Below are 21,106 nucleotides of genomic sequence, written 5' to 3' on the forward strand. Positions count from 1 at the left end.
ATCACTTATTGTTTACAGTCCATAGGAAAATTACAGCAACTCTAGTGCTTTCGTCTATCTCAAAGACCTTTTGTTAACTTATCTAAATACACTACGCTTTTAAAAACCCAACATTAAAAGTGACCCTTTTTGTCCAATTTCTTTTTGTGGAACATTGCAGTAGCAGAACAGAACCTTTACCTTCTTAAGCCTGTTCTGTCATTCATTTAAATAAAGCTGCTTTATACCTTAAATCCATTTACCTGTATTTAATCCGTATTCCTGATACTCTTACCTTGTGAAGATCTGTGGACCCCTTGAAAATTTCAGCTGACCCACAGCATTCACACTTGCTTACAAGCAATGGAATTCCAGATTTGCACTAGCCTTTGTGTTTCCTGATTTCACTCGTAAACAGCCTAGCTCTAATTTTGAGATTATGCCCCCTTATTCTGGATTTCTCCTCATCCCACCCCAAGAGCGAATAGTTTCCATCTGCACTCTAGAATCCTGTCATAATTTGAAATATTTCAACTTCATCAGCCCTCATTACCTTCTAATTTCAGGGGAACAAAAGCCCAATTTATGCAAGCTGTCCTCATAATTTAACCCTTTAAACCTTGAGAAGGTGGTGAATAGATTCTGAAATGTGAAAAACATCAAGAACAACTCACACTTATATTAGTGCATTTTATGATCTCAGGACATCCTAAAATGCTAGTGAAGTAGTTTTGCAGTGTAGTGACTGTGGTAATGTAGGGAAATGCAGACACATATTTCCTCACATCAAGCTCTCAGAAAAAAACAATGAAATAAATGATGAGATCATTTGGTGTTGATCAAAGGATAAATATTCTGAGTTTTTTGTGTTTTCATCATTCTTTATTTTCACAGTCCTGGACTTTGGATAGCTCTCTCAGTGAAGAGAATAGAGCAGCTATTGAGAAGATGTTACAAGAGGAAGAGTATCCTTTTCATTGGTGGCATTATTGTATAGATTCATTACCACTGGAGTGAGATGTAATTATGTTTGCAGATAATCTTTCTCCCTCAGTGCAACACAGGCGTGCTGTCTCTCCAATTTGAAACTTTGCCTTTCTCTATGCCTTTATACCGAGTGACTCCTGATCCTAAATAATTTCAACCACCATCTAAATTCCCTCTCCCTCTTCTGTCCTCACTTAATTTCATCCTGCATGTCAACTCTGCATTTTCATCACTACTCCCCTGACTTCACTACTAGATGTGATCTTGGTACCTCTGAGGGCTACACTGTTGAACTTGTTACTTCTGAGCACTTCTACTTCTCTTTGCTATCCAAAATCCTACTTTTGCTCTGCCCTACTACCATCACCCTGTTCTGTTGGGAAAAACTAACTGCTTATCCCTTTCCAGTTCTCAATTCTCTCTCCTTTAGCCCTCCATCTACCAAGGTGCTGCTATCTCTGTTGATCTTCTCAGTAGCTGCCACTGCTTCAAACACCATCACAGTCTGTCACTCAAGTTGTTTCCCTGTACAAGGCTTCAGAGTCAAAAGCTTGAGTGCAGATGCTGCAATATTGACCCAATCATGCCTTAGAAGACCTGGACTTGATCATGAAAAAAAATAGCCTCATCCTCTGCAGCCAAATCATCAGCTTGCACTAAATTATTTTTGTGAGCAAGAGTGATCCCATATTCTCTTCCTGCATTATCTCTTCAAGCTCCTAAAGTCTTCACAGGATTTACTCCTACAACTTGTTCCATAAATTGGCCCTGCTGTGAAGTAATAAGGTAATGAAATTGGAGGCAAGTGGAATTTATTTCTAGAACAGAGTCCACAGTATATTTAGAAACAGTTAATAGCCCAAATCTTCCACGAAGCAGCAATCACTGTTGGATTGCTGCCACTCTCCTACTTTTCTGCAGCGTGACAGAGCTCCACGTTTTAGGCCCGGTCTTCCGATCCCAGCTTCTTTAGAAATGCAATGCGGTCTTCCACCAAACTGCTTCCTTGTAGCGCTGGAATATCGGGGGAAGACAAGCCACATCCCCTTTTTACGGCACTAGCTGCCTTATTCTGGTAAGCATTCACTGACTCACTGAAAAGCTTTGAGACATTTTAACAGCTTTTCAGTATGTTAGTGAATGAGTGAGTAAATGGGTAAATGTGTAGGTGTGTAAGTGGGTAGGGCAGCAGGTTGTTAGGGTGGCAGATCCATAAGGTCGAGGAGGGGTCAAGTCGGGTGAGGGGTTGTCAGGTCGGGGGCTAGTCAGGTCGGGTTGGGGGAATCTGGGAGCCAAGGGGGAGTCAGATAGTGGGAGCTAGTCAGTTCAGGTTGCGGTGGAGTCAGAGGTCAGTGGTGGAGTCAGCTGTCAGAGGCTGGTTGGGAGGTCGGGGGAGTCAGGTCGGGTTAATGGGGGGTTGGGTGTGTAGTCTGGGGCCAAGGGGGGTAGTTGGGGGTCAAGGGGAGTGGGGAGGAGGGGTGGGGTCAGTTGCATAGTTAACTAGGAGGTAGACTACGATTTTTACATCTAACATTTCCTGCGTAACTATCCAGGTAGGTAAGTTGGAACTGTCCGAAGTCTCCGGCTCTAACTCAGAGTTGTAGACTTTTGTGGAGGGTCATGAGGAATTGCCCATTGTAAATTCAGACTTCCCAGGCGATTTCCATGAGTCAGCGTGTCAGAACTTCCACGGGGTCCTGAAGCACATCTTGGGGGCTGGGGCAGTGGAGGGGTACATCCGGCCTCAGACTGTCTGGAGACCAGAAGATCTGGACCTTTCAGGTTAATGACCTGAAACTTTAACTCTGTTTCTCTCTCCACAGATGCTGCCTGATCTGCCATGTATTTTCAGCATTTCCTGTTTTTATTTCAGATTTCCAGCATCTGCAGTATTTTGCTTTTGTCCACAGAATATCAGTTGGTTAGAACAAGCTTCCTGTTTGTTCACCATATCTTCTCAATTTGGCAGTCTTATTTTCTGTTTCTCTTTATTCTTTTTAGTTTTCTTCTTCCTCCTTTTTCTGTAGAAGTTGATTCTTTGCTTGCAGTATGGGCACTAGTTCCCTGGACACTAGTCCAGCATTACTCCACTCAAGTGTTTATTCCTGATATGAAAGTCTTTGTTAGTTAACAGTCTAGGTTAAGCAACCTAGTTAACTTTCTCCTCCCTAATCCAAGAGCATCAATGCTAATTTTTCACTGCTAGCCAGTTCTAGTTGGGATCAGTTACCTCAGTACAGACTGGGAATTAAACCTAGGATGGTCCTGATCTGTATGGTTACCTTCTATTCTGCTGAGCCATCAGCAATGTCTTCTTTCTCATTAAGGTGGATCTGTGAAGAATTCATGGAACTTTAAAAAATGAAGCAAATGCTAATGGAAACCTATAATATAATGGTCCCTGAATGCAGTTTGTATGTCTTTAAATTGTAATCTCTCATACCCTGGATAAGTATTTCTCCATAATGTAACTCATTCTTCTTTGCTTATGTGTGTTCCTTAACCATTTGATAGATACTACCTAACAGGGAAAAAACATCCACAAGGCAGCTGGTCTGATCACCAAGAGAGAGAGAAAATATCTGTGAAAAGGTGAATTGACATGTATAGTAAATGGAGATCCATTTATTAATATTTAAAGCGTATAATGTACTACTTTTTAAACAAACTTTAACCGAAACCTCCCTTTTTTAAGCTGTTTAATAAAATATAATAACACCAGAAAATATATTCTAATTACTACACATGAGGAGTGAAAATATCTGTATTCAAGACCAGTTAAGATGAAATGAGGAGCTCCCTGTTGGATCAGCGCTTTTATCCAATGAAAAGTTAAGACTCATCAACCACGAAAATTCCAGGTTCATACTCTGCTTCATGATAGGTTAGCTGTTCTCAGATGAGGGAAGTTATAGTTTTGCTGTAGTGCCCCATGTTATGAGAACATCACTTGAGTTTTGCTTGTGGTAACCTTTCCTGCTTTGAAGTGTACACTTGTGGATATCGGGTAGGGACAGGATTGAGCTTGGTTATGAAGCCATTTGCAGTCACATGCTTAGATTAACTGTTAAGGTTTATATTTGAATATTGGCCATGAGGGTGAGGTAGTGGAAGGCACCCAGGGCCGTTTAATCATTACCTTGAGGCAAGATAGAAAGGGAAGAAAGTTGATTGGAAATCTTTAAAACATGAACTTCAAAACCTGTTGTATTATTTTCCACACACTTTTGTGGATGGGTAGAGTGTTACTGTTGTAGGAACTACTTTGTACGAGTTCACATGGTACCAGTTAAATCTCTGTTTTGTAGAGTATGTGAAAACATTCATTGATTTCTTTTCATTTTAAGGGAAGGAAGATATAGAATCATAGTTGTTGACAACACAGGAGGCCATTCAGCCCGTGTCTGTGCCGGCTCTCTGCAAGGCCAGATCACCTACTGCCGCTCCCCTGGTATTTCCTGATAGCTCTGCAATTATTTTTCTTCAGATGACTATCCAGTTCTCTTTTGAAGGCCTCAATTGAATATGCCTCCACCGCACTCTCAGGCAGTACATCCCAGACCCTAACCACTCACAGCATAAGGAAGTTTTTCCTTATGCCACCATTGCTTCTTTTGACAATCACATTAAATTGGTTTCTCATCTTTCCTGCCAATGGAAACAGTTTCTCCCTATCTACTCTGTCCAGACCCTTCATGATTTTGAACACTTCAATTAAATCTCCTTAATCTCTCCTCCAAGGAGAACAGCTTCAGCTTCTCCAAACTATCCATGTAACTGAAGTTCCTCATTCCTGGAACTCTTTTTGTGAATCTTTTCTGCACCCTCTCTAATGCCTTCACATCTTAATGTATGGTACCCAGACCTGGATACAGTAGTCCAGTTGAGGGTGAAACAGTATTTTATACAGGTTTATCATAACTTCCTTGCTTTTGTACTTTATGCCCCTATTTATAAAGCCCAGGATCGTATATGCTTTGTTGCCACTTTCTCAACCTGTCACTGTCAGTGATTTGAGCACATGTACTCACTCTCAGGTTTGTGTGCTCCTGCACCCTCTTTAGAATTGTACCTTTTACTTTATCTTGCCACTTTGTTCTTCACACTAAAATATATTTATTTATTTAAATTGACACAATCTCCATTTTTTTTCCCCTTTTATCTTTGTTTGATTGTCTTCCTGTGCAAAAGCTACTGGACCTTCACTAGTGCTACTTTAAATCTGGCTGCTGAAATTTCACAGAAGCCCAGTGTTTAACTTTCTTTCTGACACTCCCTTTGTACAAACTGCTACTGTATTACACTTAGTGCCATGCTAGGCCTTTCGAGGGGTGAGTCTTAATGCCGCCAATGACTACGCCAAAGTACACATTGAACACTTCACTAAGGCTATTGGTCAGGATGATCCAGTTAAAAAGAAACATTCTGCTTTGGTATTGCTGCTGACTGTCAGAACTTGGCTGTACAAGAGCAGTGTAAAACCAGCTCCAGAATTGCTCGGTATCTTCAATGTTTCCTCAGAGAAATGACTTGAGATTGGAAACTTTGCAGTGCAGTGGATTGTGAGCACAAGTCCATGTTACATTGCCCAGTGCAATTATTCTCAAGTGCAGTATGTCATCATGCCAACTTACTGTAGAAAAATTGATACATATTCCTCCGTCCCATCTCTTTGTCCCAGTTTCTTTTGAATCAGTTGGGTTTTTTTTTCTGTAAAGCTACTGCATAGAACTATCTTCCAATTTAGACCTATTGCTCACACAAATTTAAAGTTTGGGCACTAACTAGGGTTGAAAAACTTAATTGATCAACAAACTTGGGACAAGGTATTTGAGCCTTTGAGTGTGAAAGTAACACAAATGTATGCATCCATTCCTCTTCCATTGCTTATTCTTTATTCTGTATTTTCTTGCCTCAATATTTGTGATTTTGTGCTGTTCTCCACTTGCTTTATCAGCTCACTGGTAATCTATATGTCAAAAATGCATTTGATATTTTATTGGAATAATTTCCTCTGTTAAAGCTTTACATTTGGGGGTGAGTAAAAATCTAATTAATGTAAGGTTTAACATAAAATTAAAAGTGGACTTTGTGACCAAATGTTAAGAAAAAAACCTTTCTAGCACTGATAGGGAAAGGATTTTGTCCTTATTGTGTGCCTGTAAATTAGTTAATTAGTACTCGCTGTTGCTTCCTGTAATTGAACATTTTCTTCTAGTTTAAATTGTTCTGTTACTTGTGTAAATGGCAGAATGTTAGACCCATCGTACCCTGGAAACTTAAATTAAGAAATTAATTTTTGGATATAGGCAACAACCTCTTATATGGGCAACATGTTCAGCAAAGGTCAGCGTTAAGTAAAGAGGAAAATTGTTATAAGTTCAACCGATGCACATCAGTGAGTGGCAAAAGTTGAGGACTTACTGGCAACCTTGCAACCAGTTAAAAATTCAATAGCTGAATGGAAACTGCTTACTCACAGAACAGCCGCATAAATAAGCTCTAATCTTTCTTTTTGACTGAGATCTGTGTGACATGCTGTCAGTGAGAGGAAGAAAACAGCGATTTCACCAGGCAGATTAGTGAGCTACTTAAATAGTTTTTTCTTACCTCAAGCTTATATGGATGTATATGATGAAAGCAAAATACTGCACATGCTGGAAACCTGAAATAAAAACAGAAAATGCTGGAAAAACTCAGCAGGTCCAGCTGCATCTATGGAGAGAGAAACAGAGTTAATGTTTTGAGCCCGTGTGACTCTTCTTCAGAGCTTATATGGATGTGTACTTCATTTTAAAATGCTGCAGAAATGTTTGTTTACCTATGCAAAAGTAGTGTTCTACTTGAGACCCATATTATATAGACTCAAAAACAAAATCACTTCACTGGAAAATTTAAAACTCATACAACTGAGATTTACATAGGGCCAGTAAGGTACAAAAAGTATATGTCGTGAAATTTAAACTCAGATGAAATTGCAGCATCAGTTGATATTTTAAAGTTTAGTCTTCTGGGGTGAACTATTTCAGGTTATAGTTTAGAAGAAGCATTTATTTAGTGCGCACAATGACGGATTATCAAAGTTTGTGTGCTATATCACAGAGTGGTGGATGTAGACACTTTAAGTTCCTGACCTCACCCGTGTAACCCTTGAAAGGCGCTGAGTGGAGGCCACCCAGTTCTGCAGAGCAAGAGCAAGACATTTAGTACTGCTTTTACCCATCTCATTTTAACTGGTTTCAGATGTCATGGGATGGGAGAAGACCAGTTAAATTATCAGCAACTCAATTAAGGATTTTGATGTAATAACATGCTAACATTTTATTAGGCAAGTATCACCAATTGCAACTGAAATGTTGATTAATACAGAAATAATAAATGCTGGACTTAACTGTGAAGCTAATAGTTTACCACTTTGGTTTCTTGCTGCAAATGCTCTTTATTTTCTTATCTGTATGCATTGACTTTTATTCCTGTTTTTACCATAGTATTCGCCAAAGGAAAGCTGCGAAAAGCAGGTATGTATGTATTTGTTCAAAAAATTCTGTGCTATCCAAGGTGATTGATTTGTAATATATTGAAAATTTTATATCCGCTTACATGAGATATCAGGGGCCCTGGCAGTAATTTTCAAACCCCTCTGGCCACAGGTGAGGCGACAGAGGACTGGAAGACTGCTAACATTGTCCCATTATTAAAAAAGGGAGGAAGGGGAGGGAAGGGGAGCATAACCTCCCTGCTCTTGTATTCTATGCCAGAAGAGACCAGAAAATTACAGGCCAGTCAATCTAACCTCGGTGGTGGGGAAGTTACTAGAAAGAATTCTGAGGGACAGAATATATCTGCACTTGGAGAGACACGGATTAATCAGGGATAGTCAGCGTTGATTTGTTAAGAGGTCATTTTTGACAAATTTGATCAAATTTTTTGATGAGGGAACCAGGAGTGTTGATGAGGGTAATGCATTTGACGTGGTCTGCATAAACTTTGGCAAGACTTTTAATAAGGTCCCTCATGGCAGACTGGTCAGGAAAGTAAGAGCCCATGGGATCCAAGGCAAAGTGGCACGTTGGATCCAAAATTGGCTGAGAGGCAGGAAGCAGAGATTGATGGTAGAGGGATGTTTCTGTGGATGGAAGTCTGTTTCCAGTGGGGTTCTGCAGGGCCGGGTGCTGGGGCCCTTGCTGTTTGTGGTGTTCATAAATGATTTGGACTTACATGTAGGGGGTATGGTCAAGAAGTTCGCGGATGACACGAAAATTGGTAGGGTGGTAAATAGTGAGGAGGATAGCCGTAAACTGCAGGAGGATATCTGGACTGGTCAGGTGGATAGAGCAGTGGCAAATGGAATTCAACCCAGAAAAGTGTGAGGTAATGCGCTTGGGAAGGGCTAACAAAGCAAGGGATTCCACTATGAATTATAGGACCCTGGAAAGTACTGAAGATCAGAGGATGCCGTGCATATCCACAGATCCCTGAAGGTAGCAGGGCAGGTAGATAAGGTAGTTAAGAAGGCATATGGGACACTTGCCTTTATTAGCTGAGGCACAGAATACAAGAGCAGGGAGGTTATGCTGGAACTGTATAAAATGCCGGTTAGGCCACAACTGGAGTATGCCATGCAGTTTTGGTCACCACATTATAGGAAGGATGTGATTGCACTGGAGAGGGTGCAGAGGAGATTTACCAGGATGCTGCCTGGGCAGGAGGGTCTGAGCTATAAAGAAAGATTGAATAGGCTGGGGTTGTTTTCCTTGGAGCAGCGAAGGTTAAGAGAGGTCCTAATAGCGATGTATAAGATTATGAGGGGTGTGGCTAGGAAGGCATTTTTTCCATTAGTAGAGGGGTCAATAACCAGGGGGCATAGATTTAAGGTAAGAATTAGAAGGCAAAGAGGGGAGTTGAGGAGAAATGTTTTCACCCAGAGGGTAGTGGGAGTCTGAAACTCTGCCTGAAAGGATGGTTGAGTCAGAAACCCTTGTAACATTTAAGAAGTATTTAGATATTCACTTGCATTGCCGTAGCCTCCAGGGCTATGGGCCAAGCACTGGAAAATGGGATTAGCGCAGTCAGATCTTTATTGACCAGTGCGGACACGATGGGCTGAATGGCTTCCTGTGCTTTAAACACCTATGAGTATACTGTGTTAAGCTTGTTCATTTATATATATCTATTTTTAAAGGGAATTTCTTTTCTATTGTGCCCAATTTAGAAGGACAAGAAGGCTTTGTAAAGGGCACAGAAGAGATTTACTGGAATTACTCCAGGGATGAGAGACTACAGTTATGTAGATAGACTTGAGTAGCTGGGGTTGTTCTTCCTAGAGCAGAGAAGGCTAAGAGGAGATTTGATTGAGATGTTTAAAACCACGAAGGATTTAGATAAAGAAAATTGAGAAACACTGTTTCTAATAGCTGAATATTCAGATATTCAGAGAGCACATATTCAAGGTGATTGACAAAAGAACCAGAGGCAACATGAAGGAAAGCTTTTTTATGCATCAAGCAGTTAGGATTTGGAGTGTACTGCCTGATAGGGTGGGCGGATACAGATTCAATAGTAACCTTTAAAAATCTTTAACCTTACGAAAGAAGAAGCTTGGCAGTTCCAAAGAAGAGTCATATTGGACTTGAAACATTAGCTGTTTCTCGTTCCACAGATGCTGCCAGACCTGCTGAGTTTTTCAAGCGCTTTGTTTTTAATTTCAGATCTCCAGCATCTGCAGTATTTTGCTTTTATTTTAGAATTTTTAATGTATTGGTAGTCAATTGCCTATGGCATTGCATGCCTGAAGTCAAGACCAAATATAGATCTTAGGCAAGTGGAATTAGAGATGAGGCGCTTAGATGTAATTTAGTTTCTATTTTAAAGTCACGTGTTCTTCTTTTAGTTTCATTATCATTTTCCACATTCACATTTGTAATGGAAATGGCCCATGTAAACTTTTCATGCTGTCATTATATCTCCTGCCAGTGAGGATGCTTCAGAGGGAGGGGGGAGTTAGGGGGAGGAGAAGTGAGAGGGAAGGAGTAAAGGAGCAGAGGAGGGAAAGGGAGGAAACAGTAGTTGAACTTATAGTTCATAAGGGAAGAAGTGAAGGCGGAGCAATTTTAATTTTCACCCCTCATAATTTCCTCCTCTTCTCCCCATATCTTCATTTCTCCCCTTACATCACTTCCCCTCTCTGTCTTATCTACCTTCTCTCCTGCTTTCTCCTGTCCTTGCTACCACCTTCCACCTCTCCATTCCCCTTATGCATTTCCCTTTTTCCTTTAGGGCGTTCGTATGTTTGCTAATACTGGCCCAATTCCCCAGCAGAATTAGATCTGCTTGTAGCAGATGAGCATCCTCTACTCTCCTGACTCCCGCTCGTATCTTGGTATCGTCTGCAAATTTACCGATCGTTCCCCAAACACCTACACTAAATTATGAATTAAAATAGTATATAGCTCTAACATCAATCCTTGTGGCACACCACTGGTAACCAATCTCCAAGCAGACCTGTTTACAACCACCCTCTACCTACAGGCTTTCAGCCAATTCTCAGTCCACTGAAGCAGATTACCACTAATTTCACAAGATCCTGTTTGGAAAGAAGCCTCTTATCAAAAGCTTTCTGAAAGTCTAGGTAGACAATATTCTTCAAAAACTAACCTGGTAACTTCTTCAAAGCATCCAGTCAAGTTGGTAAGATAAAACATTCTTTCCTGAAAGCTGAGTTAGGTTTCTCTGGTCTTCCCTGCCTAAATGGTCACATGTTGCACCCCTCATGAATCCTTCGAGCATCTTACCTATTACTAATCTCAAGCTAATGGAACTTTTGTTACCCAATATTGCTTTTTAAAAATATTAGCTTTTTTAAAAATTCATTTACAGGATGTGGGCATCGCTGGTTAGGCCAGCATTTATTGCTGACCCCTAAATGGCCATGAGAAGGTGCTTGTGAGCTGCCTTCTTAACCTGCTGCTGTCCCTGTGGTGTAGGTACACCCACAGTGCTGTTAAGGAGGGAGTTCCAGAATTTTGACCCAGTGACAGTGAAGGAATGGCAATATAGTTCTAAGTCAGGATGGAGGGGTAACTTCCAGGTGGAGGTGTTCCCATTTATCTGCCGCCCTTGCCCTTCTAGATGGTAGCAGCCGTGGCTTTAGAAGGTGCTGCCTAAGGAGCCTTGGTGAGTTACTGCAGTGCATCTTGTAAATGATACATACTGCTGTCACTGTTCGTTGGTGAAGGGAGTGAATGTTTGTGGATGGGTTGCCAATCAAGCGGGCTGCTTTGCCCTGGATTATGTCAAGCTTCTTGAGTGTTGTTAGAGTAGCACTCATCCAGGCAAGTGGAGAGTATTCCATCACACTTCAGAATTGTGCCTTGTAGATGGTGGACAGGCTTTGAGGAGTCAGGAGGTGAGTTAATAGCAGCAAGATTCCTAGCCTCTGACCTGCTCTTGTAGCCACAGTATTTATATGGCTAGTCCAGTTCAGTTTCTGGCCAATGGTAACCAACCAGGGTGTTGATAGTATCAGATTCAGTGATGGTAATGACATTGAATGTCAAGGGGCGATGGTTAGATTCTCTTGTTGGAGATGATCATTGCCTGGCACTTGTGTAGCGCAAATGTTACTTGCCACTTGTCAGTTCAAACCTGGATACTGTCCATGTCTTGCTGCATTTGGGCATGCACTGCCTCAGTATCTGTGGAGTCACGAATGGTGCTGAACATGGTGCAATCATCAGCGAACATCCCCACTTCTGACCTTATGATCGAGGGAAGATCATTGATGAAGCAAATGAAGATGGTTGGGCCTAGGACACTACCCTGAGGAACTCCTGCAGTGATGTCCTGGAACTAAGATGATTGACTTCCATCAACCACAACCATCTTCCTTTATGCTAGGTATGACTCCAACCAGTGAAGAGTTTTTCCTCCTGATTCCCATTGACTCCAGTTTTGCTAGGGCTCCTTGAGGCCACACTCGCTCAAATGCTGCCTTGATGTCAAGGGCTGTCACTCCCTCCTGACCTCTGGAGTTCAGCTCTTTTGCCCATGTTTGAACCAAGGTTGTAATGAGGTCAGAAACTGAGTAACCCTGGCAGAACCCAAACTGACTGTTTTTGCCCACTCACTCAATCTATCAATATGCCCTTGAAGATTCCTCATGTCCTCATCACAATATGCCCTCCCACCTATTTTTGTATCGTCAGCAAATTTGGATACCTTACACGCTGCCCCCTCCCCCAAGTCATTAATATAGATAGTAAATAATTGAGGCCCCAGGACTGATCCTTGTGGCACTCCACTAATTACGTCCTTCCAACCCATTAATCTCGACTCTCTGTCTTCTGTATGTTAACCAATTCTCAATCCATGCTAATACATTACTCCCAATACCGTGAGTTCCTATCTTGTGCAATAATCTTTTGTGTGCCACCTTATCGAATGCCTCCTGGATTGCGTTAAGCTTTCCTAAATATCCTGCTATTTCTTCCTTAATAATGCACTCTAGCATTTTCCCAACAACAGATGTTAGGCTGACTGGCTTATAGGGGACAATTTTCTCCCCGTCGGGCGGGCCAGTCAGGAGTGGGCGCGGAGCCAATTGCCAACCGCGATCGGTTGCGTGCCGCCATTTTACGTGGTTGGGCCAATTAAGGCCCGCTCAGCGTGACACGCACCCGGAAGCGCTCAGTGCTACCTGTGCGGGCGGGGGGGAGGAGGGAGAGCCAGGGCCTGCGTTCTTTCGCTTATGCGTGCGAAAGAGTGTAGAAATCTCCGAGGCACAGAGCTGCCTCAGGGAAATTAATTTCATTATCAAAAATTGAAAGAAAGAATAAATAAAATTATTCAGACATGTCCCTTCATGTGACATTGTCACATGAGCTGGGACATGTTTATGAATTTTGTTGAAACATTTTATTGAATTTCGAAACCTTTCATGAAACCTCATCCCGCACGTGGATGAGGTTCCATGAAAAATGCGAAGGCTTAAGGTTGGGCGGGCAATCCTGACAATTAGTTCAATTAGATTATTAATGCCCTTAACAGGCCTTTGACAGTTCGGCGGGCACGCAGCCTACTCTGGTGCGCGGCCGCCGAACTGAAGACCAGAATGACACGTTGTGACATTGGGCCACATGCTTGATGTCACCGCGTGTCATTTTATGAGTTGGCATGCAGGGTCCACCCCCGCACGCTGAACAGAAGATTCTGGCCATAGTTTCCTGCTTTTTGTCTCCCTGCTTGAACAGGGGCATCACATTAGCAGTTTACCAATCCGTTGGGATAAAAAGGCAGAGGAGAGTGGCAGAGACACAGGATAAAAGAGCGTGAGGAGAGCGGTGGAGATACAGGATAAAAGCGCGAGGAGAGCGGCGGAGACACAGGATAAAAGAGCGCAAGGAGAGCGAAGACACAGGATAAAAGAGCGCGAGGAGAGCAGAGACACAGGATAAAAGAGCGCGAGGAGAGTGGCGGAGACACAGATAAAACTGAAAAAGTGACATCACAAGAAAGCTGTGAGCTCATTGGCTAGTAGGAAATCTGCACCAAAGTTGAAAAAAACACTGCAAAGCTGATTAATAAATTAATTAACTAAGTAGAGATGGCTGGGCAGGTGATGTGCTGTCGCTGTATGATGTGGGAGCTGGCAGATCCCATTGCGAGCCGCAGTGACCACATCTGCAGCAAGTGTTGGTTGCTGAAGGAAGTCCGGCTCAGAATTGATGAGCTGGAGTCCGAGCTCCGGACACTGTGGCACATCCGGGAAGGGGAGAGTTACCTGGACGCTTTGTTTCAGGAGGCGGTCACAACCAGTAGATTAAGTACCTCAAATTCGGTCAGTGGTCAGGGTCAGCAGGGTGTGACTGCAAATGAGGCAGGTAGAGAGATCCTGTGTTCAGGAACAGAGAAGCCTCAGCTCTTGACCTTGTCCAACAGGTACTTGCTCCCTGTGTGGTTGAGGAACAGTGCTGTAGGGAGGATGAGCCAGCTGACCACAGCACCATGGCACAGGAGGCCATTCAAGAGGGGGAAGCAAAAAGACAAGTGGTAGTTGTAGGGGATTCTATAATTAGGGGAATTGATAGCATCCTTTGTAAGCAGGATCGAGGGTCCCGCAAGGTATGTTGCCTGCCCGGTGCCAAGGTGAGGGACATCTCTGACCGGCTTGAAAGGATTTTGGAGAGGGAGGGGGAGGGTCCAGTTGTTGTGGTCCACGTCGAGACAAATAACATAGGTAAGACTAGGAAAGAGGATCTGTTTGGGGATTATCAGGAACTAGGAACTAAATTAAAGAACAGGTCCTCAAGGGTTATAATCTCTGGATTACTACCCGAGACACGTGCAAATTGGCATAGGGACACGAGAATAAGGGAAGTAAACGTGGTTAAAGGAGTGGTGCGGGAAAGAGGGGTTCCATTTCATGGGGCACTGGCATCAGTATTGGAACAGGAGGGATCTGTACCGTTGGGACGGTCTGCACCTGAACCGATCTGGGACCAATGTTCTAGCGAAAAGGATAAATAGGGTGATCAACAGGACTTTAAACTAGAAAGTGGAGGGGAAGGGAAGGGTAAAACTCCAAGAAGTATGACTAAGGGAAGCAAAGCAGCAGGTTAGCATGTGGGGTGGGGGGGGGTGGATTCAACTTCATGGAAAATTTTTTAAAAACTAAAAAGAAAGGAGAGCCCAGGAGAGGGTATTAAAGTCTCTAGAACACAAAATAGGACAGAGTGTTTGGAAAGGGCTAGGTATCTAACTTCAAGCACATCAGATAAAGGGACGACAATGAGAAGGGGGACGGGAAATACAGGACTGAAGGTGTTGTATCTGAATGCATGCAGTATGCGAAATAAGGTAAATGAGTTCGTGGCGCAGATTGAAATTGGCAGGTATGATGTGGTGGGCATCGCGGAGACATGGCTGCAGGGGGATCGGGACTGGGAGCTAAATATCCAAGGATATATATCCTATCGAAAAGATAGGCAGGTTGGCAGAGGGGTGGGATTGCTTCGTTAGTAAGAAATTAAATTAAATCGACAGCAAGAAATGACGTAGGGTCAGATGATGTAGAATCTGTGTGGGTAGAGTTGAGGAACCGCAAAGGTAAAAAAACCATAATGGGAGTTATGTACAGGCCTCCAAACAGTAGTCAGGATGTGGGGCACAAGATACACCAGGAGATGGAAAAGGCGTGTAAGAAAGGCAAGGTTACAGTGATCATGGGGGATTTCAATATGCAGGTAGACTGGGAAAATCAGGTTGGTAGTGGATCCCAAGGAAAGGAATTTGTGAAATGTCTACAAGATGGCTTTTTGGAGCAGCTTGTGGTGGAGCCCACTACGGAACAGGCAATTCTAGATTTAGTGATGTGTAATGAGACAGATTTGATAAGGGAGCTTAAGGTGAAGGAACCCTTAAGAGGAAGTGACCATAATATGAAAGAATTTACCCTGCAATTTGAGAGGAAAAAGCTGGAATCAGATGTAACAGTATTACAGTTGAATAAAGGCAACTACAGAGGCATGAGGGAGGAGCTGGCCAGAATTGACTGGGAGATGAGCCTAGCAGGAAAGACAGTGGAACAGCAATGGCAGGAGTTTCTGGAAGTAATTTGGGAGACACAGCAAAAATTCATCCCTAGGAAGAAGAAGCATACTAAAGGACGGACGAGGCAACCATGGCTGACAAGGGAAGTCAGGGACAGCATAAAAGCTAAAGAGAAAGCATACAATGCGGCGAAGAGCAGTGGGAAGCCAGGGGATTGGGAAGCCTACAAAGACCAACAGAGGACAACTAAAAAAGAAATAAGGAGGGAGAAGATTAAATATGAGGGTAAACTAGCCTGTAATATAAAAGAAGATTGCAAGAATTTTTTTAGATATATAAAGGGTAAGAGAGAGGCAAAAGTGGACATTGGGCTGCTGGAAAATGACGCTGGAGAAGTAGTAGTGGGGAACAAAGAAATGGCAGAGCAACTGAATAGGTACTTTGCGTCAGTCTTCACGGTGGAAGACACGAGTAACATCCCCAAAGTTCAAGAGAGACAGGGAGCAGAGGTGAGTATGGTGGCCATTACCAAGGAGAAGGTGCTAGGAAAACTGAAAGGTCTGAAGGTGGATAAATCACCTGGACCAGATGGATTACACCCCAGAGTTCTGAAGGAGATAGCTGAAGAGATAATGGAGGCATTAGTGGTGATCTTTCAGGAATCACTGGAGTCAGGGAGGGTCCCAGAGGACTGGAAAATCGCTAATATAACCCCCCTGTTTAAGAAGGGAGTGAGGCAAAAGACGGGAAATTACAGGCCGATTAGCCTGACCTCGGTCGTTGGTATGATTTTAGAGTCCATTATTAAGGATGAGATTTCAGAATACTTGGAAGTACATGGTAAAATAGGGCAAAGTCAGCATGGTTTCATCAAGGGGAGGTTATGCCTGACAAATCTGTTAGAATTCTTTGAGGAGGTAACGAGCAGGTTAGACAAAGGAGAGCCAATGGATGTTATCTACCTGGACTTCCAGAAGGCCTTTGACAAGGTGCCGCACAGGAGGCTGCTCAATAAGATAAGAGCCCATGGTGTTAGAGGCAAGGTACTAGCATGGATAGAAGATTGGCTGTCTGGCAGGAGGCAGAGAGTGGGGATAAGGGGGTCCTTCTCAGGATGGCGGCCAGTGACTAGTGGAGTTCCACGGGGGTCAGTGTTGGGACATCAACTTTTCACTTTATACATTAATGATCTAGATGAAGGAACTGAGGGCATCCTGGCCAAGTTTGCAGATGTTACAAAGATAGCTGGAGAGTCAGGTAGTATTGAGGAGGCGGGGAGGCTGCAGAAGGATTTAGACAGGTTAGGAGATTGGGCAAAGAAGTGGCAGATGGAATACAATGTGGGGAAGTGTGAGGTCATGCACTTTGGTAGGAAGAATAGAGGCATAGACTATTTTCTAAATGGGGAGAGAATTCAGAAATCTGGAGTGCAAAGGGACTTGGGAGTCCTAGTCCAGGATTCTCTTAACGTTAACTTGTAGGTTGAGTCGGTAGTTAGGAAGGCAAATGCAATGTTGGCATTTATTTCGAGAGGACTAGAATATAAAAGCAGGGATGTGATGCTGAGGCTTTATAAGGCTCTGGTCAGACCATATTTAGAATATTGTGAGCAATTTTGGGCCCCGTATCTCAGGAAGGATGTTCTGGCCCTGGAGAGGGTCCAGAGGAGGTTCACGAGAATGATCCCAGGAATGAAAGGATTAACATATGAGGAATGTTTGAGCACTCTGGGTCTATACTCGATGGAGCTTAGAAGGATGAGGGGGGATCTGATTGAAACTTACAGAATACTGAAAGGCCTGGATAGAGTGGACGTGGGAAGATGTTTCCATTAGTAGGAGAGACTAGGACCCGAGGGCACAGCCTCAGAGTAAAGGGAAGACCTTTTAGAACAGAGATGAGGAGAAGCTTCTATAGCCAGAGAGTGGTGAATCAATGGAATTCATTGCCACAGAAGGCTGTGGAGGCCAGGTCATTGAGTGTATTTAAGACCGAGATAGATAGGTTCTTGATTGGTAAGGGGATCAAATGTTATGGGGAGAAGGCGGGAGAATGGGGTTGAGAAACTTATCAGCCATGATTGAATGGCGGAGCAGACTCGATGGGCCGAATGGCCTAATTTCTGCTCCCATGTCTTATGGTCTTAGAGGTGTTTTCTGTGCGCAAATTGGCGGCCACGTTTCGTACATTACAACAGTGTCAACAATTCAAAAATGTTTCATTGGCTCTGAAGTGATTTGGGGTGTCCCGTGGTCATGATAGGTACTATGTAAATGCAAATTTGACTTTCTTTCAAGAAGTATAGCAGTAGTACTGGTTCATCAATCTCTTCAGCTTACTTCTTGGTTCTGCTTAACATAGCAACACTGTCTTCTAGTTAAAATAAAACACTCTTTGCACATCATTTGACAGATTTGTAAACATGGTAAAACAAGTCGCAGTGTATTGATGCCTCTCTCACTGATCACTTCTGTGCCACTGAATTAACATTCTTTAGAAACAATGAAACGTTGCAGTAATTCCAAACAGAGCAGATAACCATCTGCTGCTGTAAACAGTTACCATTAGTGATCAATTTGGCACACTTTCAGCAGAGCTTTTAGGATGGCCTATTCCCCATTGCTTCAGGGTGTTAGCTAATTTAGGAAATCTGATGTAGCATACTCAATATTGGACACTTGACAACTCTGTGCTCATTGACCTTAATCTGACCCAATCCCCATATTATAATTGTCACTGAAGCTGTACATTATCAGTTTTGTGCCAAACACAAATGCAGAAAAACCAGACCTGATTCTACTCACGTACATTAGCAACAAGAAAATTAGAAAGATAAGCCTCCTGTGATGTTGAGTAATGTTAATTTACCATTAAAATAAACATGGAAACAAAATATGATTCCTGAATTGCAACATTTAAGAGAATTCACTTCAATTTCAAGCACAAGCTTCTTTTACATCTTTGATTGGAACGTGAAAATTAAAATTAGGGAAGCCATCAATTTTAATTTTGCCCTTGATCTCACCATGAAGTCAGTTTTTAAAAAGTGAACATATGGGTAGAAAAGAGGCAACATTAAATATCTATTAAATTAAATGGCGCTCAGTTGTTCTGGGTAAATTTAAAGCCACACTTTGCTTTTTGTAGAAATATGAGCTGGGAGCAGTAGACTGAACCTCAATTGTTTACATCTTTGAAACGGATTAACAGGAAAATACAAACATCATACTCAATTTGTTAATCGTATATGAGAAACAATTAACCTGAATGTAATACTACTGCACTGTTTGTGGAAAGAAGCCAGGCCCTTTATACCTTCTCATGGTCTTGAAAATGTAATTTGATTTTACATCAGTAAATCACCAAAGTAGTTAGTATTTGAAAGATACAAAAGCTTAACCTAATCGACAGAGGACACAATAATTTGCAGTTTTCTCAATAAAATTCAAACACAGTTAACCGTACTATAAAATGCTAATTTATAATTTACTCCAGTAGACAAAACTAAAAAAAAATACAAATGCTTGATTAAATTTGCAGGAATTATTCACTTTTTATCTGTTAGCAATTATGAATTTGAATAATTTGAAAGAGGATTTGTCTTGCTTTCTCATAAGCAATGGAATTATTTCTTCATGATAACATCAGGAATCCATGATAACATGGATCATAAAATATAATTTTATTTTGCAATTGGTTCGTTATTTATACATCTCTATAAAAATATAGCTGTATAAAGATGCTTCTAACAGCTGCAGAGCAGCCGGCTGACTGGGACCAAAGCAGTAGGCCTAAAATATTTGGCTGCTGGCCAGCTGGGGCAGGGAATAGCAATGCAGTGCAGTGCGAGCCTGAAGCAGCAGCAGAGGCCAATGGAAGGAGGCAGTCGGACAAAACTGGCTTGCAGCTTTAAAAACTGAGAATGGGCCTGAGGATGGTTTACAGTTGAGAACAGATATGAAACTTTAAAGTCCGGGGCAAATTAAACAGACTCAGATTCAATGGGAGCCTAGTAGGCAGCTGGAGGAGAGACAAAACGATGCACTGACAAGGAGACACACTAATCTCATAAAGGAGCAAGGAGCAGGGGTGAACAAACCCTGAAATGCAGCTGTAAAACCTTTAATTTACACATCAAAAATTCACACACAATTAAAGTTTAAAATTAAGTTAAACATTAACTTGCCTGAGCAGAAAATCGTTCAAACTAAATTACTATTGGAGATTTTTGGAAAAATTTACAAATTTGTATAGTCAGTGGCCAGATCATGTGAGTATATTGTGACAAGTTTACATAGGTGAGCACTGTATTTCATATGGACATAGGAAATTATATATGGAAAAAATTGACAGTATAAAATTGGGCAACAAGAAGTCAAGCAGTTCAGAAGAGGAAATGTATGTATGCATAAGATTTTTAATGCATTGTACATAGATTTTCATGGTCTCTTATTAAGTTGTTTATACTTAATAAGACTATGCCAGAATGTAATTACTATAACTGCATACATCTAAACTCTTTAGGTTGCTTTATTACTATAAATGCAATAATACTTATTTAAACCAGGTTTGAAATATACCATCATTAGTGCTTTTTTTTTAACAATATGGAGATAGTAGCACATCTGCTAACTCACAAAATAAAAACAGAAAATGTTTCAAGGCAGAATTTAAAAAATGTTTTTAATCAGAATTGGGAAACAAATGAGAATTTGTGAGAGGTTGGATGGGACTGGGAATAGAATTGTTAATTTTGCATTATCTGTTGACCTGAAAGAAGGTTCACATATGACCTCTATATTCCTATAAAAAGAGCTGTATTTTACTGATTGCGTGATTCTGAAGAACTGCTTTATTTACAGTTATAAAAAATTGCTTTAGCATGCTACAAAGAATGACTTAATTGCATTTGTTTTACAGGAAGATACCTTATTTTAGCCTCTTTTTGTAATAACAAATACTTGTTTCTTAAACAGCATAAAGCTGAACTTAGTTCATGCCATTGCTTCAATTTTCACCCTAGGACTCCTGGGACAACAAGCAGTTCTTGGCCAGCTCGATGGACACCAAAGGAGAAAGACCTTTTTGAGCAAGGGCTGGTAAGAGATTGAAGGAACAATTCATCAAAATGGTGACTTTTACCCAGGCTTGATTCTGGTCTGTTTTGAGTAAGCTGACCTCCAGGGCAACAACTGGGCCAGGTCCTACTATGGAATCTGTGATTACAGGAATAGAGGCTGAAAATTCAACCAGGGTTCCGTGCTCTTGATCAAAATCTCTTGGTGACAAGTGCCAGATCAAGTGTATGGACCCTGGGTGGTGAAATAATTTGTCTTGGCTTTTATGATGCTCTTTGTGGTTTTACAGCCTAATGCTCATAGTCCAGCATATACATTAATAATTGGCAACTTATTGGAGGGCTGGCAGTACCAGTGAAATCATGCCAGCAAGTACCAGTGATTTTAGCAGAATGGAGAAAATTGACCAGAATAAGTTCATTTTCCAATAATTGTAGGACAAGATGTTTTTGTAGTCCAACTTTTACAAAGATTGCTCTGTATTGCATAATATGCCACATGTGACAACTATATTT

General features: G+C 41.8%; 1 protein-coding gene across 3 annotated transcripts in view; it reads left to right on the plus strand.

Moving 5' to 3' along the window:
- mysm1 (Myb-like, SWIRM and MPN domains 1) overlaps positions 1–21,106 on the plus strand; it is a 105,344-nt gene that overhangs the window by 12,247 nt on the left and 71,991 nt on the right. For all 3 annotated transcript variants that reach the window (XM_078561216.1, XM_078561218.1, XM_078561217.1), the window contains exons 3-6: positions 874–944; positions 3,481–3,558; positions 7,455–7,484; positions 20,537–20,612. In XM_078561216.1, the coding sequence (XP_078417342.1) occupies positions 874–944; positions 3,481–3,558; positions 7,455–7,484; positions 20,537–20,612 (255 nt within the window). The remainder of the gene's footprint in view (positions 1–873; positions 945–3,480; positions 3,559–7,454; positions 7,485–20,536; positions 20,613–21,106) is intronic.

The sequence above is a fragment of the Cetorhinus maximus genome, chromosome 17, assembly GCF_964194155.1.
Source record: "Cetorhinus maximus chromosome 17, sCetMax3.hap1.1, whole genome shotgun sequence".
Classification (NCBI taxonomy): Eukaryota; Metazoa; Chordata; class Chondrichthyes; order Lamniformes; family Cetorhinidae; genus Cetorhinus; species Cetorhinus maximus.